The 27,904-nt window shown below is 35.5% G+C and overlaps 1 protein-coding gene across 1 annotated transcript; it reads right to left on the bottom strand.

Moving 5' to 3' along the window:
• Positions 1 to 180: 180 nt before the first annotated feature.
• Positions 181 to 26,671, bottom strand: LOC574808 (TNF receptor-associated factor 4). Its single transcript, XM_775204.4, has 9 exons — positions 26,457 to 26,671; positions 17,193 to 18,268; positions 14,622 to 14,670; positions 11,374 to 11,478; positions 8,817 to 9,056; positions 7,118 to 7,195; positions 5,418 to 5,546; positions 3,592 to 3,796; positions 181 to 2,980 (listed from the first exon to the last, which is right to left on the bottom strand). Exons 2-9 carry the CDS (start codon positions 17,501 to 17,503, stop codon positions 2,652 to 2,654), a joined length of 1,446 nt encoding a protein of 481 aa, XP_780297.2. The 5' UTR covers positions 17,504 to 18,268; positions 26,457 to 26,671; the 3' UTR covers positions 181 to 2,651.
• Between the last annotated feature and the right edge of the window lie 1,233 nt (positions 26,672 to 27,904).

Here is a 27,904-nt window from a genome sequence, read left to right as displayed (position 1 = left end):
TCGTTTATAAAGATACACCAGTTTATTGAGCTGTATGCAATTCAACTCAGAGTTTCATCGATGTACTAGCATCAATTAAATTACACATTAATCAATATTTTAAAAAATTACCTGATCTAATTTATTCAAAATTATCAGATTACGAACAATATAGCAAATCAGGAAGTCGAACAGCACAAATAATTCATACATCTGTATCGTTTTATTACAGTAAAATACACATCAAATATGATAGCTATCTATTTTTATTATATATATAGTATGGATGCAATTGTTTGTACAAGAATGTTACATGCTACATACAAGCTGGCTGAAACAATACTCAGATAACACCATGAACACATGCGACTATTATGTGAAAAATGATAAGGGAATATTTTTATTAGCTTATTGTCTTGTCAAGTCGGACCACATTCATATTTTATTAATATGAAACGTAGAAATAAGAAGTTTGACCTGCATAGTGATTTTGCTAAGAGTAGAAAATAGTCTGTTTCGCTTCTTTTTCAAACATAAAAGTCGTTTTACGATTACACAAAATGTGATTACTACGTATAACATTTAGATATTCACCATAGTTTTTTATCTATGTGCGGATATGAGAAAGCTTTGTGACATAAGCATATGTTAAGAATGGGATAAATGTCTTATTTGGTTATTAAAGAATGTAGGTAATATATTTCTCTGCATGCTTAAATGTTATCAAATCTGTTATATACAGTATTGCTTGTGATTAATTTAGTTTTTAAGTTTGAGGAATGTCAATGATTTATACCTGCTGTAACGAATTAGTCCTGCAATATCAAATTATCTTTTTAATCATATCAGAATATCTTGCCTTATGATTAAGCGTATACAAAAATTATGATATAAAACATTTTACATTTTCTTGGCACACTCTACATATAAATCAAAATCATCCAAAATATTTACAAGAATAAATCATTTTATAACATTGGTATATAGATTGTTTAATCATTTATTACGTGGCTGTTGAAACCCATGTTCATTAACCTTTATACTTTATGTGATGGACAAATCCGTTTTAATAATGTGTTATTGGAAAATTAAAATGAATGAAGTTACCATGGTTACGATTCAGTGTCATCTCGACGTTATCAATTTCGTGTATTTTTCCCCGTGCATTAACATGCGACCACCTTTATACGTCCTTGCCATTACAAGAGCATATCCAATATATTTGAAATGATGATGTCGTGCATTTTTACACATACAGACATTTACATGTACATTATTTAAAATTAATTATTGTTATATTCAATAATATAGAATTAAATACAAAACCGCCTTCTAGTATAAGTCCATGAGGCTTTTCAATATCATTATGGCGAAACACTTCATTTGACCATATACATGTATGTACTTTCTTGCATAGAGAAGTAGTGTTTTGACGAATAAAATTTCACTTCATCTAGATGTTGCTGCAATATACATGCATTACTTTACATATATACTATGAAAAGCCTGAATTGTTGAAAGACAAAGTATTTTAACAAAGTGATTGCATACAATGTACATATGCATTTGTTTCGCTTTATTAGTTACCATTAAAGCTTGTCCAATCTGAACATTAAACGATGACAGGGCTTGAAATAATATCAGGACGAATGTAAATTATTCCATTTGAATAAAACTCATCACAAACATTGCTGTGAAAGAAGTATTAAATACATGGGCAAAGATACAGGTGTCCCGTCAAGGGTAGAAAAGGAGGGTACGAGGGGGAAAGTGGAAAAGAGAAAAGACAACATATAAATAAGGTGATTGAACCCCCTTCCACACCTTTACCCCAATTGGCGGCCCTTTTTGGTATTTCATTTTATACCGACCCCCCCCCCCCCCCCCCCCCACCGCTGCTAATGACATCATTTACATGAAGAGAATCACAAACTGCAGTTTAGCACAACGTGCAAAGTTATATCAAGTTATTAATCAAGTTAACGTTTTCGGGATCAATTCAATAGGTATTGATGCTCAGAATTGGAGAGCTAGCCCGTGTCCATGGATCGGAATTTTTCCGTAACTTTATCCAACTTTATTTATATGATGTTCAGTGGCCATACGGCCCGAAACTCCGATGTAGTGTATCGCGAGTGTCATCGTTTCTATACAGTTTGAAATATTTAGAAGTCTACTATCAGTCAGTGAATTGGATTTAAATGAAGCTTGGTAGATTGACGAGAACTTTCGAAAAAATCAACCGGAAGTAATTCAGTCTCCTTATCCATCACCTATTGAAATGTGTGAACATTGCATTGATGTCATTCATAAAAACATAAGCGATATATCTCTGAATGCTTAATATCCAGACGCCAAAATCAGAATGGGACATGCAGTCGATATCTGCAAAGTTTTTGCAATCGTCTTTGCTCTTCGCGGTAGATTCACGAAAACACCCGATACAGGGACCTAGAAGACATTACCTCAGGCCTAGAGGACATTATTGGAAACTTCAGAAACTACAGAGTTTCAGAGGAGAATCGTGTTGTCTTAGTCGACCTGAACTGTGATAAACATGGTACCATCACGAATGTTATGAAGGGTCTTGATGATATTGAGGGGTACGAACATGTGGGTGCCGAAGCAGGCCTTAAGCTCTTCTAAAGGAAATTATTCGAAACTTCAGAATCTCAGAGTAGAATCATGTTGTCATAGTCGACCTGAACCTTGATGAACATGGTATCATCACGGATGTAATCCAGGGTCTTGATCATGTTGAGGGGTACGAACTTCTGGGTGCCGAAGCTGGCGTTGCGCTCTCCCAGAGGGCGTCCCAGGAAAGCTTTGTTCTCCTTGCAGGGGTTGGGTTTGATGTTGTAGGAGATGTTCCTTCGGGCCGTCGGGTCCTGGCACTGGTCGATGAGCGTGAAGGTGATCCGATGGGAGAACGGCCAGGGTAGGAGGGCGTCGTACTCGCCGCGGTTGATGCACACGAAGATAGACATGAAATGACTCTTGGCTAAAAAGGAGAGGAAGAACATGAAAGGAGATTAATTGATATGATGGATGTTATATGATTTTATCTGAACGATACAACAGCCACTTGGCTCAAGTGCCTGTAGAAATGCGGCTCGAAGACATACGGCTTCAATTCCTAACTGTGAACATTGGCAACAATACTGTACCAAAGAGAGCAGTGAGTCTTTGTGATCTCTCTCTCTCTCTCTCTATTCTTCTTCTTCTTCTTCTTCTTCTTCTTGTTACTATCATTCTCTTATCTTTTTCTTTTCGAAATTATTATTTTTAATCTACTCTTTCGTCTTCTTCTTCTTCTTCATCTTCCACTTTCTGTCAACTCTAGGGAGGTGATAATGTCAAAAACTAGATTGAGAGAGGGAAGGAAAGTGTCACATAAAGACAAGGAAAGAGCGTGAACGAAAAAGAAATGAAAGAAATTAAGAGCAGAGACAGACAGGTGGTGGAGAGATCATCAAAACATATGGAGGGAGAAAGAGAGAGAGAGAGAGAGAAAGGAAGGTACAAAGAGAAAGGCTGAGACAGAGATACAGAGACCGTTAGGTAGAGATGAACAGACATACGGAGAGTGGGTAAACCTAGATTCATACACACCTTTTCCATCACCATTGAGACAGCAGGATACCGAGAGCCTATACCCATGTCTACTGGTTAAGAATGGTGGACTGAAGATGGTGACCTTCTTGCCCTGCTTGGCTTCCTGCATCCTCTCTGCATACTTGTCTATCTTCCAGACGAGCTGAGAGCCATAGAGCTTCTCAAGGTCGCGAACCTTCTGCATGCATACTCCCAGAGAGTCCTGAAACAGTGCAAGGAATAATAGTTTTAGCTTTCGACAAATAAGTATTAGCAGCTACTTTGTCATTTTTATGGGGGGAATGGTAGTAGAAGTAGTAGTAGTAGTAGTAGTAGTAGTAGTAGTAGAAGTCGTAGTAGTAAAGAATTAATGCGTAAACACTAATCAGGTAATGTTTGATTAACTTTCTCCGAACATTGGCAAAAAATAGCGCTTTAGTATAATGTTATACAGCAATATAGAGGTGTCGTGTTTATGTGGATATGTCACCGGACTTTGAATCACAGGGTCCGCGGTTCGAGTCCCGCCGCGGCATCAATGTCCTTTTGCAAGACATTTATCTAAATTTGCCACACTCGACCCAGGTGAGGTAAATGAGTACCTGGTAGGATTTATTGAAATGCACCGTGCGCCGAAAACTTTACTTTATTACACGATGTTGTAGGTCTAAGCCTGTTCATGTTATAAACTATCTATGGTAGATGTAGAACAATTCTATTATAATCTGGGTAAAATATTATGAGTTGTGAATCATCAAATTGTAAACCATCTTTCTCTTATACTAGGGTGGATATGATAAACTACTGGCGATTCATGTGTTACATTGGATTAATAATTCATACCACAACATTATAATTGTTCCATGCCAATCGTAGGTGGCATGATGATGTATGTCATATATATTTCAACCGCTTATATACATTTTTAAAGGTATACCAATATACATGTATAACATCCTGACACAGAGTACTGTCATAAATCATTAAACAATACATGAAGCTTTTACTATTGAGTCTTGGCAGAAAACTATTGATTGTCAAACAGCATTGAAAGCGCAAATACCAATGGATGCTTTTTTTCTTATAATATGCAAGCATCTAGCTCACTATTTTTCCCAAACACATCAATGTCTCCTATTTCACTTCTTTTTTAAAAGGAATAACAATGTATGACACAGAGTACTGTTATAAATTATTAAGATATACAGCCATCGACGTATGAAGCTTTTCCTTTTGTATCTTGGCAGAAAATCATTAATTATCATTTACTGCATCGATACTGTTTTCTTATGATATGCGAGCATGTAGGTCACTATTTCTCCCCAGAACATCGATGTCTCCTTTTTTAATTCTCGTAGCATCCACCTATCCCTTACAGCGTACGCGTTGTCATGAAATTGCATTGTAGATAAACACAAAACCATACACGCTGAGTGTATGATGTTGATGCTATACCAGTCAGAGTGCCAGCTAATCGATCAAAAATAATTAACCGTGCACCAATTCTCAAGGAGAATGGCGATACACGTAAATTATGAAGGATATGAATATAGTGTACCTTGTCACCAATATCTCTTCTGTTATCAAAACACTGATGGAGTAACTAAGTAGAACAGTAATGAGTAATATTTGAATTTGATGTAAGATAAACCATTTGCATTATCATTCGGATGAATTTGTCTGATATCCACCATTTTTTTTTTTTTTTTTTTTTTTAAGATATAGCTACAAGAATGGTATGTTTAGTGTGTTGACTTTACATAATGACATATTAAGAGCCTGACAGTTGGTATACATCAATTACAAGACAAGGGTAAAATGAACCAACAAAAAGAAAATCTTACTTTATGTTGCATAAGAAGGTCGTCATGTGTTTGTAGTTGTGCTTTGTTCTTGAGCATTATATTTCCAACGAACGTAAGATGTTCAGTTGGATCATCGGTGATATGCTTCTGCATCCTCTGTCTCTCGCACTGTCAGTCAAAAATACATAAACAATAAAACAATTGATATTCAGTTTTACTTTGTCTTTTGGATATAGGGTTGTACTCTTTAGGGTTTCATGAGTTCGGGTCTCGAACAATTCTTACCAAAAACCCAATATAATTTACAATGACTGTTAGCATTTATTAAAATGAACATAATTCTGTAAAATTAATTGCAAATGCGACATAATAAAATGATGTTAGGTTATACAAAAACATTCATGTAAATGTATTTGCAGTAATGTAAGGAAATAATTGATAATGCCAAATCATTTCTCAATTTTCAAATCAATGAATGAATGAGTGATATCTCTCATGTGATTTTTGAATGAAAGACATTTAAAAGATGAGTACACATAAACGTAGAAAATGTTAAAACTAATCTCTTTCGAGAGGACAATACAAAATAAATTATGATTTCCAAAACAGTTTCCGTGATTTTGGTATACCCCTAAACACGCAAAACGCCAATTTCGATAGGAAGCTTCCCTAACACACAGTACATAAACACTCTGCTGATGATATTGCTATTCGAGCGTTACAAGTTAGAAATGTGGACACCCCTTGGAAGGGAATCTTCATCAGGTATGCTACATCAACGTCCGTGGAACTGTTTCAAATACATGAACTACGTAGTCCAGTAGACGGTACCATATACCATGTACATGACCTCGAAAAGTTGATAAGTACAAGATTTTTTTGTTGATTTTTGTTCTAGATGGGTATTGAAGTAAACTCAGCTTGGTTGCCATGTTTTCAGGCTTCCTGGATTAAGATTAGCAACATTATACATATTGCACATATATGCTAATTAGATTATTATGCTTATTAGGCTAATTATGCTACATATACATGGAATATCTTCTCGTGAATTAATGATTAGTCTGTCAAAAGTGATTTACAATGTTGCATTGCACCATTTTTTGGCGTTATAGATAAACAATGACAATGAAGTCCATACATTGTACATAATTATGCTAATTATGCTATTTAAGACAACTGCGTTACTTGGAATAAAAAAACTGGTGTCATAAATGAATTCCTCGTCATAGAAAACCTTTAAAAAATCGTATTATCCATGTTTTCAGGCTTCCTGGATTGAGATTAGCAACATTATTACATATACATGTACTTATTCGATAATTATGCTAATATGGCTATTAAAAATTTGCCCAAAGTTGCCAAGCTGGCAACCAGCTGAATTTATTTCAATACCCATCTAGAACACAAATCAACAAAAAAAACTTGTACTTCTACAGGACTAACGTGTGAAATCTTTCTATAAAGACCACCCAAGGGAGACAAGAAAAGTGTTTTTTATAGGCAGGTAGTCTTTGTAGACAGGTGGTCACCAGAGCAGGTTCGACTGTATTAGTAATAATAAGAGACAATATAAATGAGAAATCTGGACGCCCATTGGAAGGGAATCTTTATCGAGAATGCTACAATAACGTCCTTGAAACTGTTTCAAATACATTTACTATCACTAATAATAAGAGACAGTGTTAATGCTTCATACCATAAGAAATGAGGGTTACCATAAGAAATATTTGACTCACCTTGTAAGTACATCCGAATTCACTAAATGGACAGGGAATCTTCGATTTTGGACAATCTTTATCGATGTGGGCTTTGACCTGAGACCGAAGAAGAACAGACACCAGGATAACAGAATGAAAACAGATCGTCGTTAACATCATCATCATCAGAATACATGATTTCTATGATTTCATCTGAGAGACTGAATTAAATTGGTGATCTGGTGGTGCACTCTACTGATAGTAAACTAGAGAAGCTCAGTGTAATAGTACTATCCCACATACCATGCTACTTTCGTATCTCTTCTTCCTTGTGCAATATCAATTAATAACAGAACTTGAGAATTTTTCAATCAATGTGAAGTAGCCTATTTACTTGTTAATATTTATCTTTGTCGATGTCAACATTACATCTTTATCATTACTATATTTAATTCGTTCAAGGTTTCTTCACTTTATACTCTCTGATGTAATATTAATTTGCCAATTTCGCTGAATTCAGGACCATTACCTTGTATATTTATCTTTGTCGATGTCAACATTACATCTTTATCATCACTATATTTAATTCATTCAAGGTTTCTTCACTTTATACTCTCTGATGTAATATTAATTTGCCAATTTCGCTTAATTCAGGAACATCACCTTGTTTAACCAATATTGAAACTTAGCTTTAATATCTTATCTTTTATCGTATTTTATCTGTATAAACATCTAAATATTATCCCACCTACGTATCACTGTTGCAATAAACCTGTAAATTGTTAATTATCAACTTTCTATCTCATGTAAAACGAATGACAATGTTATATCATCAATGAAACTGTAAATCGTATTTAAATATACGCAATATTTGTTAAGTGTTCTATATATTTTAATGTGTTATCAATGTAATGTTATGCCATGTACTTTTTACTCTGTAAATTGAACAATTTCAGCTTTTAGCTGCATGTCCAATGATTTTTATCTCAATAAACCAATACAATACAATACAATACAATACCGGATAATTATAACTATAAACCTGTCTAACATATCATATACTTTCACTTTGTATGCATAGTGAAAAGTGTTGACTTGGAAACATTTACTATGCAAATCAGATTAAACTGCTCAGGGAAGCATGTTGGAATGATTTTTGTTAATGGCTTTAAAACAAAAAGGGGAGGAGTGTTTGCATTTCTTTTGCGTTTTATTTTTCTTTTTCATAAAAGTGAAATATCAAAAGAAATAATTACAGATAAAATCTATTGAGAAATGTATTCACCGGTTATCCGGTGTTTGAAATACATTTTGACCCCTGTGAATGTTTCACAAAGTTAGACTTAAACATTATGGAGAGCCATTTGTAGCCTTAAAATTAAATATATTCATAAGCGAAAATTCAAGTTTTTTAGACTTTTCATAAATTCCACATCAAGAACATGAAAGCTCCTTGATGATAGAAAATACGAATGATTTGAATCAACATTTATGCCTTTTAAAATAACTTTTACAAAATATTTCCATAGATGCCAACGGCTTTCCATAATTGTTAAGTCCAACTTAGATAAGTTCAACTAAGAGCCTTTGTGAAACACTCCCTAGATGTTAGAGATTGAAACCTTTTGATATAGGTTTGTCGGGTTGATGGGGCCGGGCTTTTAACGGTTTAGTAGAGCAAAGAAATGAACGTGATGAACAGGAAGAAGCAAAATCATTGCACGTATACTGATCTCACCTCTCCACGGGGTATCTCTGTGAGCTTGCAGCCGTTGGGACATGGCACTGGGAAGTTCTGGCAGGCATTCATGTGGGCAATCTCGTCTTTAAAGAAGATCTTCTTCTGACAGAACTCGCACTGGACCATACGCTTGGTGCAGTCCTCCTCCAGATGCGACTCCAAGAACCTCTTGTCGAAGTGGGCCCCGCAGATGTTGGGACACTCCACCTCTATGTACAGGCACTTTGCAAAGTGTTCCTACAAAATAAAGTCATCAAGTCATCAAGTTACAAAGGGAAGTCGAGATACGGTTTGATGTGATCTCTCAAAAAACGTCAATCGAATCACTTGAAACTTGTTGAAGAAGTACCCCGGAACCGTTGGGACACTCTACCCCGCAAACAGGCGCTTTGCGAAGAAGTCCTACAGAAAGAGCTTGTTTAAGATGATCCTGTCCAAAAAGTTCTTTTAAAAATTCTTTTCATATTCATGTAATTTGCTGATTGGTCCTTCATAGGGAGCAGTCGAGAACCCAGTTAAGATGATCCGTCGAAGATGTCGTTTTTAAGTTATCGAAGTCAATTTTACTAACCTCTCAAAATAAAAAATACAGGGGAAACTAGTAGAGGTCGTATTTAAATAATGCGAATATGACGAAACTTAAATTGATTTATAAATAAGATGAATTTGGGGCTTCAAGAAACAGTGAGGCTTGAGCCCCTCAGGTCCCCTTCTTCAACCGTAACTGAAAGAAAAACACAAGAATAGTGGCCCATCTTTGTTGGAAACATCTCGTCATCCTGATGAAGGTTTGGTGGTCATGATTTTGTTGTACATACATGACTGCCATATTTATCACCCCTTCAAGCAAAATCCTCTTCCCCCACCTAACCCCCTATCTCCCTCTTCCCTGAAAATAATTTAAGAAAAAGAGACAAGAAGGCAATATCTTATTCTGAGAAAGGGACTGATTAATGTGATTAGTGGAATTACGTTTATAGTAGCCTATGGGTAAAAATGATTTTAATTAATGAGACGTCAAATTTGAACCCGACATTAATGTTCAATTTCAATATCTATTCAATCTCGTTAGCCTTTTTTCTGACCTCGTTGAATTGTATTACATAGGCAGTAATTGCACCTCTATTATACGCGTTTTGATTAAAATGTGGATAACTGTATGCAAATTATGCAATTTAGCCTGAACGGCTTTAGTTTGGCGCGCAGTCATTAGCCTAATTGATCTGACGATGGGTATTTGCTATATAGTTTCATACATAAATTAGTGTCAAAATTAGCGTTGAAATCGGAGTTATAAGTATCAAATTTCAAATTGGTAAACTAAGTCACCCTTTTGTAATATCACAATGGTCTCCTTTGAAATTGCCTTACAATTCAACAGGGTGCGTTCAATTAAAAATGACTAAATAATTAATTACTCACCGTACTGTTGACAAATCGTTGGTATAAAAAAACAGATATTAATAGCTGCAGCTCTTAAAAGGTGTGCGTAATCCAAGGAGTAATAATAACAAGATAAATGCTTGATTTATATATTTTCTTTTAAATAATTGAAGAAGATTCCCATCTGTGAGGTAGTCGTCTCGGCATTCGTTTTGACAATGTTTGCTCATTTATAATCTTGATGTATAGAGTGACAGAATGACAAGGAATCGATTGATATAATATGCGGGTCATGGCTTCCATAACAACCAATTACTTTCCCTTGAAGTGTTTATGATTGTCAAGACCTTATCTAAAGCGCATGCTACAGTCCATATTTTAATGGCTATCGATTAATTTCTAATGGTATATATCTAAATACTTTTTATGGGTAGTCATTTCAATTAGATATGTAGTATTGTAAGTTGGGGTCTTTGGATTTGAATGACATATGCCAATCCAATACATATATCATTCCATATTTCTTTCAAATGACAGTTAAGATCAACATCTGAGTGATCCCCTCCCCCTCCCCCCCCCCCCCCTCCCCTCTCTCTCTCTCTCTCTCTCTCTCTCTCTTTCTCTTTCTCTTTCTCTTTCTCTTTCTCTTCTCTTTCTCTTTCTCTTTCTCTTTCTTTCTCTCTCTCTCTCTCTCCCTCTCCCTCTCCCTTTCTCTTTCTCTCTCTCTCTCTCTCTTTCTCTCTGGTCGATTAGCGTCATCTTGTTACCCTACATTCCTCATCACCCAGCTATTTTCTTAGAACACGATCGCAAAGACTTTCGAAAAATCAACGTCAGGCAACTTCAGTAGCCTTGTCCATAACCTAATAAAAATGTGCAAACATTACAAAGACGCACTCATTTAATTTCTGAAAAATTATTTTTTATTCCGAAAGATTTATTTCTTAAGTCAAAGAGAATTTAAAACCGGGGACAAATCTTTTGTATTTAGTACAAGACTATCGTGAGACTTATAAATTAAATCACTAAAAATACTTATAAGTTACTTCCAGTCTGATAATAGATTTGATCTCTAAGTCCACAATGAGATTTACTAATATCAAACAGAACTCATGCAAGACTCCATTTAGTGGACCGAGCTGCCGCCTGTGATGGTAATAGAAAGACCTACCTTGTTTTCTTTGACGACCCCCGTCCATGGGCAGCCTTTGTCGTGGTTCGGGCATTTTACACTCAGATCTCCTATCTCGTTCCCGAATGCTGTATCCACGTACACCTGTAAAAAGGGTCAAAATCAAAGATTTTGTTTAATTCAATGACTTTTATCAGTTATAACCTCCAATTTATTAATAATGATACTGAAATATCAATTTATATAGCACGGCTAATTATATGAATATATTATACTGCGCTTTCATTTTTTTTAATGATTTTTTTTTAGCACATTATTTAATTAAAAAGTCAAATACAAAATATTCAAATAACAATGATAGCATATAATATAATTGATTTACATTTTAACAACTGAAATACACGAAAAATGCATATATTTATATAATTGAATAGGCCTACTTGAAAGAATGGAGGTAAATCAAATAATCAAGATAAATGCAGAGGCCAACTATTATATAAAGCATGAATGCTTGAGTCGAAAGCAACCGGGAGGGCGCTGTTATAATAATAATAATAATAATAATAATAGAGAATATGCATTAAGCGCATAATAAATTTCTCTATGCGCTTTACAATCATAACAAATTTGAATATATAAACAACATAATAAATAACAAAGTAGATAAGCAAATGACAAAAATATTTATGAGAAAGTTAATCAATTCACCTATAATGACCTATAGTCACGTACAGTTAAACATGTATGAGTATGTAGGAGAATAGAGTGTCACGTATAAAGATATTTTGTTAAAGTATCAAATTTTGATTTGATTTGATTTGATAAGGTTTTATTCGAATATTCAACAATACAGCTGGAGGCTGATGCAAGTGAATTTACAAGGTAAAAATAATTCCATAGACATAAAAATATAATTATATGCTTTAACATTTTTAAATGAATCCAGATATAAACAATACATAGTACATAAATCATAAATAATGAAAACAATAATAATATTGAGTTCGGTTAAAAAGTGGGAAGAAAGAAAACAAAGAAAACAAATTGCAAGGGTGTGCATGTGGGTGTGTGTAGGTGAAGTAAGTGTTCGATTCGTTTAGTTTAATGAACTGATCATCTTAAATTAATTTATATAAACAAACAATTGAAATCGTTAAGACCTTTATAATGTTCATGAATTTTTGGATACAAATATTTTTCATCAAGGCTTTGAATTAATAAAGAGATGCAGAGTGTTTAATATTGTGGGGTATATAGCAGTCCAAATATCTGGACCATGGTGTCTTTTCGATTTATAAAGGCCATACTAATTTTTAGGTCAGTTAATGGAAGTCGGATGAATGTCGTGTAGGATAAGAATGTGTATTACTATTGTAAACAAAGATATTTCAAAATGCTTAATGGCATAGGATTGATCCAAGATACATAAAAATTGCAGTTTGAAAAATGTGAATGTCAGCGATTTTTAACGTTTTTGGTTCATAAAATATTGTATCATTTTGGCTATATAATGTGAATGTGTACACATACGAAGGGCTTTCTTTTGGAAACAATATATTAACATAGTTTTCATCTTATTACTACTACCCTATACTAAGTTACCCTAATATCATACTATTGACTATATAACCCATATCATTGTAAGCCACAATAATAAGGCACTAAAGCATTCAAGGAATTCCTTTCTACCGGGTACCCATTTGCTTCACCTGGGTAGAGAGTGACAAATGTAGATTGATGTCTTGCCAAAGGACACGAGTCCTCACCTTGATCCCCAGTCCCCATACATAATTATTAATTCTAAATATTTTTATTTTATAGGAATGTTTGATACATTATAAGTAATGTAGTTGTGAATAACTGCAGTTCTCTAAAATTTGAAGATAAGGACAAAATGTTGAGCTGACATATTTCTTACTCGTTTCATTGTAGCAAATTTTAAAATGTTGAAATGTAAATGCAAATCTATTTTCGAGGGCATGTTCTCTGTTAGTTTTATATTTTATGTTCAGAGATAAGGTATTAATATGAATTTAGCATTTACTTTGTAAATTTATGATGTTAATAAATTAATGTTGATGGATAAAAGCGATGTAGTTACCCGTATGGTTCTTCGTTTAGTGGTTATCAATTATTTTGTCAAACCACTGCTAATTTAACACATATTCTGATAATAACCCCTATCCCTAGCCCTATGAATACAAGGCTCTTATAAAACAATGTAGCTACTCCTTGGATTCTACAAAATCGTCAAAACAGGAATTCTTTGGATGTGTATCAATTGATTTGTCAGACCACTAACAATTCCATACACACTTTGCACGGTGACGGCGTTTCGCCTCAAAATTGCGCTCGCCAATATTTCATCACAATGAAATAGGCATATCCTCGCATCTGGTAATAAATTCTTAAATAGAGCCCTCTTGTCCTTTTGCACGCAATTTGCTGATTGAATTATTCATAAGGTGGTATTGACCGGAACACATCGCCCATCCCTGCCCCGCATTGGCATGTGTTCTTTATTCCTATGGAGACAGATCAATAAGGGATGAACCTCTTTTGTGGACGGACAATGAGGGCGTAAGAGGATCGATAGGGGGTATAAGACATATAGGTAAAAAGAGAAAGAGGGGGCATCTTGGTGAACTAGTTTTTGTGTTTTGGGGTGTGTGTTTTTGTAGAATGTGTTATTGTAAATAAAAATTTAGTCTGTACATGGTTGTATTCGGCGTTTTGGAATTGCATTGAGCAACAGCATATCAGAATCCGCGATACTAAAGGATATTAAGGATGAAAAGAAAAAGAGAGCAGGGAGAGAGGAGAGAAAGAGAAAGAGAGAGAGAGGGGGAATAATTAGAAAGAGGGGGAAGAAAGAGAGAGAGGGGAGATAGGAAGAGAGAGAGGGAGAGAGAGAGAAAGAGAGAGAGAGAGAGAGAGAGAGAAAGAGAGATGGGAGGGAGGAAGAGAAAGAGAGAGTGGGGAGAGAGAAACAAACAAATTTGTTGAGACATACGTGCCTGTACATAGTGTAAGGGGAAATGAATGAGAATGAAAGTGAGAGTGGAAGATACTGAAAAGAGAGTATGTGATAGAGCGTAGAGATAGTGAAAGATAGAGAAGGACAGGGTGAGATAGAGTGAGAAATGAGGAGATAGTATGGATGAGAAAAAATTGATATATTGCTCGCTTTACACGCCGATTGCATTACATTATGACTAATTATTAGTAATTATCTTGATTTGTATATTTAATGATTGATCTCATTAAATAGCATATATTTTTCTTACCTTGTCTCTCGCTACAGGAGCCTGGTCTAATGGGCATCTGGGGGATACTCTGTGGCAAGAGCGAAATTATAAACATGATCCGAAAGATGATATTAATAACAATAATAGTAATAGAAAATGATAATGATAAAAACGTAATAAGAATAATAGCCATAGCAATAATACATTATATAAAATGGTATGAATTTAAATGTTAATCCTAAGTTCTTGGTCATTTCTAATTTATTTAACAAATCCATCTCATCTTTTTGAAATAATATTTCGAAAATAACTTTAAATTCATGCATTTTGAAAAGCTAATTAGACGATATTATCATCTATATTTTCATCATGGCCATCGTCATACTCATTATGGCAATGGAAGTCGTCAAAGACATATGCTAATTGAGATAATTTTATAAATATTGATTTTTTTTTATTGCCAGATTAGTGGCTGTTCCATGTTTTGAAATTTAAAAATTCGACGGACAGCACATAGACCCCCCCCCCCCCTCCCTCCCCTTTCTGCCTCGTACGCCTATGTTGAAAGTCAACAATTAATGATCATAAGTTATTATATATTACAGGTTATTCCCCACTTTATTACCATTCATTCATAATTTCATCACCAATACTACTACCAATAATAATGATGATGATCATAATAATAATAATAATAATAATAATAATAATAATAATAATAATAATAATGATAATGATAGTCACAGTAGAAACGATGATAATAATGATAATTATTATAATAATAACAATAATAGTAGTAGTAATAGTAATAATAATAATAATTAAAATTATTATCATCTTCATCATTATCATCATCATCATCATCATCATCATCATCATGATAATAATAATAGTCATAATGGTATGCGAAACAATGTTGATCATAAAATAGTCGATAAAAATATAATCTGAAAACTGTTACTGGGGGCTTTAGCAATCAATCTGCATGGTTTGAGCTGAGCAGTCATAATAAATCATAACAATCATGTTGTTCGATGTGTCAATAAATAATATCTTCATAGTAGTGCCAATATATCCCATACACCTAGGCCGAGTCGGGCATCAGCAAATACAAAAAATATGTTAACTCGACCCCAATCCTTGCAATATTATCACTTTTTCAAAAATCTTATAAAGCAAACCCTATATGCTTTGGGTCGTCGAGGTAAACGTGTGGGCGCAAACAATGTTTGAGTATATCGCTTTATATTTGATTAATCGCACAAATTTCACATGACCTGTAAAAACGTGTTTACGGGAAAATTATAACGGGATATTGCAAGAAGATAAAGCTGTAATTCGACATAAACCTGTCGCACATCAATATGACCCAAGATTTATTTCGAAAGAGATGATTGAAATCGAAAAATAGCAGAGAAACATACTTTCGCCTTTCCCTCATCGGAGTAAATCGCAAGATTTCGGCTTTCTGTTCATTCTTACAATCAACTCCGATTGAGGGGAAGAGGAAAAGTTTTAGTATGTCTGTTTTCGTTGCTAATTTTTGATAATGTATTTCTTTTAATCATGACCGAATGATTCAGACAACTTAAATATATGTCTTATGGGATAATTTTGAACGACTGTGCACTGTTTCATTAAAAACGTGTCATCAATAGCAAAAGATAAAAAAATTCTTTACACCTCAGTCACACCAACGATACCGACCCCAGCCCGACAAGAGACCGAACAAAATAGAACATTACATCCAACAGCAAAAAATCGATCAGGAAAAAAATCAGGAGAAAAAAAAATGAACTGATATAAATTTCACATTATGTAAATGATGACTGATGAAATATGAGTAGGTGATTAATACAGGCATAAAATTACCCTAAAAACCATGATATTTTAAGCAACATTCCAAAAGTATCTAATAATAATATTAATAATATTATTGCTTATATAGCGCTTAATACATCGGGAATGTCCGAGTTTCTAAGCGCTTTACATTATTACCCCCGGTCATCGGATTCTGGCACACAATGTATGCACTTTCTCCACTCCCTGGGGAGCATTCCAACAAGAGCTACTAGGCTCAAATTGCTAAGCATCACCACATTGGCTTTCAAATCCTACCGGGTACCCATTTAACACCTGGGTGGAGAGTAGCAAATGTAGATCAATGTATTGCCAAAGGACATTAGTGCCGCGGTGGGACTCGAACGGCGAACCTTGTGATCGTCAGTCCGATGACGTATCCACTCGACCACAAAACCTCTAACATCTGGGGGGTGTTTCACAAAGATCCTAAGTAGAACTTAACTCTAAGTTGGACTTAAAAATTATGGACAGCCATTGGAGCCTTAAAATGAAATATATTCAAAAGCAAAAATTTGAGTATTTTAGACTTTTCATCAATTCCACATCAAGAACATGAAATCTCCCATGATAATAGAAAATATGAATGATTTGAATCAACATTTTATGCCTTCTAAAAAAAAAATTACAAAATGTTTTCAAGGATGCTAATGGCTTCCCATAAATTTTAAGTCCAACTTAGAGATAAGTTCAACTTAGGATCTTTGTGAAATACCCCCCAGATGCCATAAAAAATAAAGGAGGACCTACCTTAGAAGATCAGGGAGACAAGCAGAGCAACAGCGATGACCGCATTCCTCAAACTGGACCGGGTAGCGAAGGATCTGCTGGCAGACCGTACACAGATACTTCTTGTTGACTTCTTCAGTGAAAACGACTTCCATGTCTCCCATTGTGATGCCATCTTTCTTCTTCTTGCCTCCACCACTCCCAGACGACTTCCCAGAGCCTTTCCTTGATCCTTGATCTTCATCCTCATCCTCCTCCTCTTCCTCCTCCTCCTCATCATCATCTTCGTATTCGTCGCCATCTTCGTAATACTCCTCTTCCGGCTCAGGCATTTTTGTTTGTCGAGTGTCAGACGGTACAAGAAATCAATGGACAAATATCGTCACGTGCTTGCTAGATTTTCGTCCTCTTTCTTCTTCTCGAATCAAATTAATATTCAATCGATGAGGTTTTTCCCTCTCTTTCTCCCTCTCTCTCTTCTTCTGTAGAGTTCGAAGACCAGAATGCTCAAATATTGGAAACTGATGCGATTGTTACAAAAAAGTTAAAATGAAATTAATTGGGAAGTGTTTCATGACTAATGTGGTTTTGTGCAAACAGTTTGTGATCGATATTCCAAATGATATGACATTCCTAACGGCTAGTTTGACAATACTTGCTCTTGATAAAGGAAAGTTAAGTATGTTAAGAATCCACCACGTTCGGAGTATACGATTTATTGTTACTTTTTTGTAATTGCAGTGAGTACTGTTGAAATAACGTCTCACTCTGAAACAGCTTTTTAAAAAAGTATTCACTGTTGAATTGTCCTGCAGAGTAGAAGTGTTTAACAAATATAAACGTATTCCTCCTTTACTTTCGCGGTCGAAATCTACCAACGAACTATCCAAAAAACCAACAATTATGGCGGGAAAACCTGGTGGGATGCGGGCGTGTCGTCTGCAAAGTTAATAATCCACAATTTGTTTATTATCCAACGCGCTCCAAGCTCTGAGGCCACGTCACAATGGGTTTCTCGAATCGTCCTCGAGTGATGTGGTAATGGTGGGAGGCTGCCACTGCTTCTGCTGATGAATTATCAAAATCCGATTGGGGCTCTGAAAAAAGGAAGAGTGACGTTCATAAAATGAAGGGAATGTCATACTTTTCATTAAAAAGAAAAGCCCCGTTGATCTGTTGAATCTACTGCACAATGAATATCACCTTGAACCTAAAAATGCAATTCGCTTTTACCCTAACAATGTAGACCTATATATGGGATAGTCGATTCACGTAATACAACAAAATGTCATTTTTCGTATGTTCAAGGCCCGATAGTCAATTGTGTCGTCGAAACGTGAGTAATTATTTAATAGGTATTCATCCGGACAGAATCAATGAATCAAAAATTGAAATGTAATTATTTGAATGGAATTCGAGGTCGGATGATGGATTTTCTTTTCGGAACATGTGAATAATAAAACGTATCAACCGAACAACTTCAACATAAATTAAAGTGTTGGCAAGTACTATGCCGAAAAATTATCATTAAAAAGGATGAATAAACAGATTATTTTAACATTCATCTTAATAATCGAATGAGGGAGATGACGAATAAAGTATATCAAACCAATGTTTGAGTAGGATGACTACAAATATTAAGTCAATATCATTTTGAGTTGGAATAATTAATTTTATATTGCATCACATTGAAGATGCATTAACTAATTGTCAGTCGAATATTCGAGTGATCTTTTACTTCTACTTTGAAGGCAACGTTTTGTTGCCAAAGCTAGATTCCTGTAAAAAATTTGGATTTGTACAGATTATGTATACTTTATCTTCTTATTACTTTTTTGTTTGTTTTACGTTTTGATCCCATAGTCCATTAACCTACATGTGTATTTCTAATAAACCAAATTGAATTGAATTGAATTGAGTTCACATTTTTATCAAAGAAGCCTTCACATGCAAACGTATAACAACTAATAGTCTTACAATCATTTGGTTTTTTCTTAATTAAAAAATTCAGGATATACAAGTGCAGATTCGAAATGAGAACATTTGGATACACGCATTGTGTTACAGTTTTTGCCTACCTTAGATCATGACAGATTATGGAGAAAAAATCCTTACATGCAACTCAAAACAAATGAATGATATTGGCGTGTCATCACTATCCTCTGACACGCACGCACTGATAATATCCTTATACGGACAGAGTGAACGGTTCTAGGCGATAGGGATTAATTTATATGCATATTACTTCCGAGTCAATAAATAATGCATGAAATATATGACCTTTCTGTATAGAATCGCCAGTGTAATATAAACCAATTACTCAAATTGTGTGTTTGAAATCGCTTAGCAACCTCCTGTTGTGGAATAGAAAGGGTTGGTGCAGTGAGGAATTATGATACTCTCTAGGTGGGTGAGTGCTCACAAATTTAGACTTTTGGTGACATCATGTGGTAGCTTACTTTACTGAAAAGGCTTTTGATATGTAATATTTCGTCAAAAGAACCCGCTTACGATTTTATTGGCCTATGTAGTGGCTGATGAGGATTAGAGGGGGGTAGTTACTGGCACGTGCCCCTTTTGAAACCCAAAAGGTATTTCTGAATTTAACCTGCATAATATATAGGGAAACAATTATATGCCGGTTTTGTGTAAGCTGAATTCTTGAAAATACAATATAGGCCTATATGTATATTAAAGAAGAATATTATATATGTATTTTGGGGGTCAGAATTTGTTCCAAAATTCAATTGTGCCCCCCCCCCCCCCACCCCCACCCCCTCGCATACAATCCTCGATCGCCACTGGAAATATCTTTGTATATATTATAATTATTATCATACCAGTTTATTAAAATCATTAAGTATTTTCAACATCAAGATTGCAATTTATCAATACCATCTTCACTTGTGTTGTCACAATTATTTAACATTTTCTTATAGTCATTCATATATTCATTATAGTATATAATGTTTGTAGTTCCTTACATACGTGCGTATGTAGCCACTTCACCACAACGGAAAAGGGATTCCTCAGATCAAAACAATACAAGGTCAAAAATAACAATTAGTTTGGTCAACAGTGATGACTCCATTATGATTAGCCATGCGTGATGAATTTGATAAATTAGTGCTCAGAGCAAAACAATATAAGCTCAAAAAGTAATAGATCATGATCTGGGGAATTTTATTTCAAATTTGATCAATTAAGAGCATGAGCGACCTTCAAAATAAAAATTAGTTTGGTCAACGTTGAGATAAACTCTATTAGTGATAAGCCTTGCGTGGTGAATTTCATCAAGCGACTATTGTATCATCAAAATGTAATACAATTTGTGCAATGGAGCGGGATAGCGTATCTCCGCTAAGGGTAAGGTTATACGTACTGCAGTCACATCGAGAAGACCGACAACGAACCGACATTATGCCGATCAACATTTCTCAAATTTCGCTATGTCGGGAATCGATGCGCACCCGACAACAAACCGACGACCCGAACTGCCCTGGTACGCAGCATGCATCCAGCCACTATTACCGATAGTCAAAAATCATTCATAAACATGCAGCACAGATAGCATTTTCGTCCGTATATCGGTGGGGGCTTTGGCCGTACTAGTTGGATAAAATGCGAGAGAGCAAGGCAGTCATGTAGGGAGAGTGAGGGTGGGGTGGTATTATCACGCTTGCCTCTCCACTCTCCTCTACTGTCTCTCTCTCTCTTGTATCAGCCAATAGGGACTTTTAGATTTGCGTGGACTGATACGTGTGACGTCCATTCAAGGCAGTGCATTAAAAGGACGTCGATCATAGCAACCCACGTTGTCGTTCGGCAAATCTAAAAGTCCATATTATACCCCATTGAAGCTAGCTATTTCACACAAGTACTATCACCAATATGGTCGCGATTGCTTGCAAACATTTTAAACACTTGCCCTCTGAGGACAAACAAATCACATCCACCCAAGCCAAATTGATAATCATAACATGTTTTAGCATGTATGCACTGAAATATTAGGGTACATATGTTTCGTTTGTCATCATAATAATGTGGATTTTGATTTAAGAGATGTATGGTTATATAAATATAGAATTAATATGAAAATAATCTCAATTTGTTAACTTCATCAATATTTGCGTCTGATTGCGAGGCTGCATTCATACAATAACATGTACATCAACTTGGAAAAGGCATGAAAGACCTAATTTACAGAAAGATTTAAGGGAAAGTAATTATACCAAAATAAAATGACATTGCTAATGATAATAGTGAGGGGATGACATCACAAACTCAACCAAGGTGCCAATTTGCTGAGAGATTTTTCGAGTTTTCAATCGCTTGTCGTTTCTTTAAAGTTACAGAAAATGTAAACATTAGCAGTATCCTAGTATTCAAATTATGCAAGGAACCCCGTTTACTTTCTAGACTTCACTGTCAGACCCTATTGAGTGACTAACAGACTTCTTTTTTTGTTTCGTAATAACATACATAAAATGAGCTGTAAAGGGTACATGAGCATTTGTCTACATTAATAACCCGATTCTTGTAATGACCAACATTAAACTAATTAAACTAATTGAATCTTTGCGCAGCACAACATACAACCATTCGGTACAAGGGTCTAAAAATCAGACTATTTACTAAAGGGATTGCAATACCTAAAGTCGATTGGACAACTAATGGTCGTTATTTTCCAAAAAAAGACATTTTAAGGCCCTTTTGTTTTGAAAGAAGTTCTAAATTAGTAATATCTTTCAACTACCATTGGAATTTTTTTCTTCTGCAAATGGGACATTGTACTTTTAACAGAATTATTGTAGGAATTACAAATAAGGCGAGAAAAAACAAAGTTACTAAGTGCAATACCATATTATATTGATCTTCTTAATAATCGTTGATTTTTCTAAACTTTTCCTTAATACAAACCCAATATCTTTTTTATTTGTATATTTGAACAGAACTATTGTCTCTTTAATCAGACCAGTATTTTAACTTTCATGGTTTCATTGTAAAATTATGTGGATATGTTTTTTGAATAGATATTCTTTTTCATTTATATGTATCCTCGATAGTTGTAAACTTATATATTTCGGCTATTTAGCTGCAGCATGTGCATCATTATATTCTACATTTTTTTTAAATAAACTATGAATCGAATTGAATTAATCATTGCGTTTAATATTAAAAGAATGGGTTTCCCATTCCCAACTTTCCTGCGTCCTAATTATATGAACCTTTTTTACACTCTTCCCTTGGGGGGGGGGGCATACTGTACACTCGACAAAATGCAAGAAACATCTGATGTCTCATCTTAGCCGCTTTAAAGTGACTTGGTAACATTGTTGGAGGTTGATGAAAAAAAAATGCGTAATTTTGGTATAAATGTTACTTATTATGTTCCTTCTACCGAAGTTACCCTGTAATATGCAAAAATCCTGAAATAATTCTCAAACCACAAAGATATTTATGGTTTTCTTTGAAGGCGTCACAATTTGACACCTTCTAACAGTGAATTCTCCCAACCAATTTTTGAATTTTCCCAACCGTTTTTCCATGAAAATAAGTTATAATACAGGCTTTAGTATGTAGCAATGAATGCACCTTAGCACCATTTTCTCTAATCTTAACAACGTTACAAAGTCATTTTAAGAGCTCCATAGGGGCTCTCATTGGTTTGCTCTCGGTGTTATCATACGCATTGTTCGGATGGGGGGGGGGGGGGTGCTGCTCTGTTCGGTTCAGAGTCGGGCGAATAATTTTCATTCTGCCGACATCACCCCGATTTAGTGGCGTAATAAGCGAAAACTTTTTGGGGGGCAGAAGAAGATGATAAAACGGAAAATCAGCAACATATTTTGTAAATCACTGGCATCGAATTACAAATAAACCACGTTTGAATTTTATTTAGGAGGCCACCCCCCCCCCTCCCGGGGCCCCTATCAGTATACCAGTGCCCCGATTGGCATGGAGTTTGTTGGTTTATGGTCGGTTTGGGATCGGTCATTCGGTGTGACTGAGGTATAAACACGCATCGCATGCACATTTATTGTGGGCAGTGTAAATTAATCAGTGGGTTTATGTTATTTGTTTTGACTGGTAACCATGACTACGTCCATGATTAGTTATGAATTTTAATGTGGTTATCGAGGAGGGAATCGAGGAGGCACGGGGAAAGATATGGGGGGGGGGGGGGCTGGTGACGCTTGAACTGGGGGTGATAATAGGTAAATTGAAAGGCATGCTACTGATGATGATGATGATGGCGACTACAAGACGATGATTTTAATGATGATTATAATAATGATGATGATGATGCATACGGTGTTGAATATGTTAATGACGTTTCTAATGATTTTGTTGATGTTGTTGTTGATGATGATGACGATGAGTGATAATGATGAGTGATGATGATAATGATGATGATAATGGTGATGATGATGATGATGATGATGATTATGATGATGATGATAATGATAATGAAGATGTTGGTGTAGATGATGATGAATGAGATAATGATGATGATGATGATGATAATGAGTGATAGTGATGATGATAATGATGAGGATGATGATGATTATGATGATGATGATGATGATGAGTGGTAGTGATGATGATGATTATGATGATGATGATGATGATGAGGATGATGATGATGATGATTATGATGATGAAGATGATGATGAAGGAAAAAATGATGATGATGATGATAATGAAATCTATCTTGAAGCTTTCATCGATTTTGAAAAGATGATGAAAATGAGGTTTACAAAGTTACAAAGTGGCATTTTTAAAAACAGTTTCTTTTCAATTGTGTTTTAATTATTTGCTCTAGGTATTCGCTTCTCTTTGTTGGCATAATAATGATTCGCGTGAGCAAAACCAATCAAGTAATTAGTATGGAGAAGGTGAGTCTGATCTGACGGAAAAGCTTATCAGTAGCCGAGAACCATGACCTAGCACGCAGGCCTCATGGAGCACATTGGCTTAGCTAAGAGGGGAGGGGACAAATCCCCCCACCCCCATCAGATGACGAGGAAAAAAGCGAATAGAGGGAAACGGGAGAACGAGAAAGGAATATGAATCGATGATGCAAGGACCCACTCTCACCCTCCCCTAAGAACTGCCTTGTTTAAATGCATTTCATCCATCGCATAAGACCGCCCCCCCCCCCCTCCCTCCCACGATGCTGGTACGCCCTCAAATGTTTGGACTCTGGCTACGCTACTGGCGAGGTATAATTACCGTGACTGTACCATCGTTCAGTATTGATGTAGGAGAACGAAGCAGCATATCGACGGCACAAACATGATGTTGGTGAATGTAACATATATTTGGGCCATGTTTTTAATTTTGAAAGCACAATATTGATCTCTATCCAGTCAGGATAATGATTTTGATATTGAAGATTAATATATGTTAGGCTTTATCATCAAGCATGTTGGATGATCAAGTCACGTATCACTTTCAGTCTCTAGAAAGTGGCAAAGAGTAATGTGCCCTATTTGGGCGTGTTTATGCTTCACTTTTTCTGGCCAGAATCAGGCATCTGTTACGCGTTTAGTTTAAAACACGGTTGCGTCCATGCTCACTTTTGTAGAATCACCGAAAAACGGCGATCACGATCGCCGATCGTAAACTCACAAAAAGATGCGTTTACAATTTGTAAACGCGTTTAAATGGGGTCAACGCACTGACCTCTAGTGGGTCTACGTAGTATGCACAGTGAAGGTTTGCGAATCCAGCTGGAAGACCAATTAAGGCCACACAGGGAGAATTGCCTGGAGGAGCCTGAGAAGTGAGCATAAACAGTACACCGTGGAACTGCGATTACGATGAGCGTTTACGATGAGCGTTACAAATCGCTCATTCTGCCTTCAAAAGTGAAGCATAAACACGCCCAAATATGATGATAATGAGGTGACTATTCAACCAGCGTATGTAGTCCATTACACTTATTTTCTCTACTTCTTTTATATGTTATTCGTTCACTGTCTTCCCCTTTTCTATTCTCCTATTATTTCACGCTATAATCGTCACAATTGTTGTAATTTCCCTGTAAATAAGACATTTTGCTATAATCTCGTGTATTTTGTGGTCAATTTTTGTAATTATAAGCCCACATTGTCATCTAAGTTCTAAGAATGAAATAAGAAATGCATCAGTTTCGCTGCGCTAGATAAAATTGTGTCAATTTATAATGTGAAATTATATTCCCATACCAGAAGTCATTTCAACAACAACAACAACAAATTCTGCAAATTTCAAGAGTCATACCTACTAACAATTCTATATTGAATCAAATTCGAAAGTTTTTTGCCCGTAACTATTTTTTTCTTTTGACTTCTACACACTATCTATCTCCAGGGGGCGGCGCCATTGTCCTTCAACACGATTTTGTATACATTTCCCTTATTGCCTCAATTGTAATTATTGATTCGCATTCTTCCGTAATCAAATTACAGAAGAACATAATTTCGTGTTGTACATATATTGTTTAAGATGGTTTTCAATTGTTAGCGTGGCTTACCATTTTCTAACACAAAGTAATTGCTGTGAGGTCGTACTTGATCATGATTATTGTGTTGATGATTAATGCATCGTGTACGATTGGGTTATTGTCGTATAACTGTATTATTTATTTATATTATTCCATTAGTAATTACAGACGGAACTTATTTCCATTTGGAGATGTTTTATTAAAATCTTTGCTTTTACCGTGGCCTATCAGTTTCAAACACAAAATAAATTGTCTTGAGGTTGTTAGAACCTGGTCATGTTGAATTGTTCAGAATTGCATGATTGATCTTCATAGGAAGGTTGGTGCCTATTAGAAAATAGGGGGGGGGGTCACATTGACAGTCTATCGTTACGATGATGACATGATAAACCATTCGATGTTTGCAATACATGCAACGGTAGTGGGAAGTGGCTTTCAATCATGTATGCATGTAGGAGATCTGTCCGTCTTGCCGTGTCGCTCCTAATGCACCTTGGCAAAAATTCCCCGCTTAAACCGAGAGGCCAATTTGTAGTCTACCATTCATTTCAATCTGGGTCATGAGGGTGGACATCGAGTAGAAAATGCGGATTAATGCCTTGCCAAAAGAAATAAGCATCAGGAATAGATTCGAACCCCCAACCTCTCGAATTGAAGTCAAGTGAATGAACCACTATACCTCTACCATCATATAACACGACACACAAGTATTAGAGCATCGTGCAACTTGTAGCCATCTTGTAGATTGAACGTCCGATCAATATCACAAAACACCACAAGCATACAAAACTTACCAGATAGTTACACCAGATCCATGTAATCACCAACTTCTTAAATCGGGGGCGCACCAACCAACAATCGGAAATTACATCCGAAATTAAAAATACCGAAGAAGGAAATGGTAAAAAGATGGCCACTTTTTTGTGGAAAATACTCCTTTAGAACAAACTGAAGGGTGGACTTGTATACTTGCTTCCATCCCTACATACAACATAACATGGTCAACATTTGCGAGCCTGGTACCCTTCGAGTCGAGATCGATTTCGTTACGTCCCTGTCTTTTATCTAGTTATTGATTGCTTAGAATGTTTGGTACTCAAAATAAGCGACCAAAGTGACTGCGGTTAACGTTTACATGAGTGAGGAGTTTAATAATAGCGCGTGATACATTACATAACCTTCAAGTTTTCCTCAAATATGGTTTCGATGGAGGGGGGCGAAGGGCGAAGGGCGAGGCAATCAAAAGTTTGAAAAAATCAGAAGGAATGAAATTGTGTGTGTTTTTTTTTACTGGATTTGATCTACTCCAACAGCTGGTTTATAATTTATCCTAATAATGAGAAGTTTCCGATTTTTTTTTGGAATTTGGCCTGATTCATGTATTCTTTACTTTTTAATTAGACTTCCAACGAAATCCACGAAAGAGGAGGAAGAGAAGAAGAAGAAGAAGAAGGAGAAGAAGAAGAAGAAGAAGAAGAAGAAGAAGAAGAAGAAGAAGAAGGAAAAAAAAGAAGAAGAAGAAGAAAAAGAAGAAGAAAAAGAAGAAGAAGAAAATGAAGAAGAAAAGCAAAAGAAGAAGAAAAAAAAGAAGAAGAAGAAGAAGAAAAAGAAGAAGAAGAAAAAGAAGAAGAAGAAGAAAAAGAAGAAGATGAAGAAGAAGAAGAAGAAGAAGAAGAAGAAGAAGAAGAAGAAAAAGAAAAAGAAGAAGAAGAAGAAGAAGAAGAAGAAGAAGAAGAAAAAAAAAGAAGAAGAAGAAGCAAAAGAAGAAGAAAAAAAAGAAGAAGAAGAAGAAGAAGAAGAAGAAGAAGAAGAAGAAAAAGAAGAAGAAGAAGAAAAAGAAGAAGAAGAAGAAAAAGAAGAAGAAGAAGAAAAAGAAGAAGAAGAAGAAAAAGAAGAAGATGAAGAAGAAGAAGACAAAAGAAGAAGAAAAAGAAGAAGAAGAAGAAGAAGAAGAAGAAGAAGAAAAAGAAGAAAAAGAAGAAGAAGAAGAAGAAGAAGAAGAAGGAGTAAAAGAAGAAGAGGAGGAAGGAGAAGAAGAAGAAGAAACAGAAGAAGGATGAAGAGGAGGAAGAGAAGAAGAAGAAGAAGAAGAAGAAGAAGAAGAAGAAGAAGAAGAAAAAGAAAAAGAAGAAGAAAAAGAAGAAGAAGATGAAGTACAAGAAGACAAAAGAAGAAGAAGAAGAAGAAGAAGAAGAAGAAGAAGAAGAAGGAGTAAGAGAAGAAGAAGGAAAAGAAGAAGGAG

This window comes from Strongylocentrotus purpuratus, unplaced genomic scaffold, assembly GCF_000002235.5.
Source record: "Strongylocentrotus purpuratus isolate Spur 01 unplaced genomic scaffold, Spur_5.0 spur5_scaffold_2, whole genome shotgun sequence".
NCBI lineage: Eukaryota > Metazoa > Echinodermata > Echinoidea > Camarodonta > Strongylocentrotidae > Strongylocentrotus > Strongylocentrotus purpuratus.
This window is presented reverse-complemented; position numbering and strand designations above follow the sequence as displayed.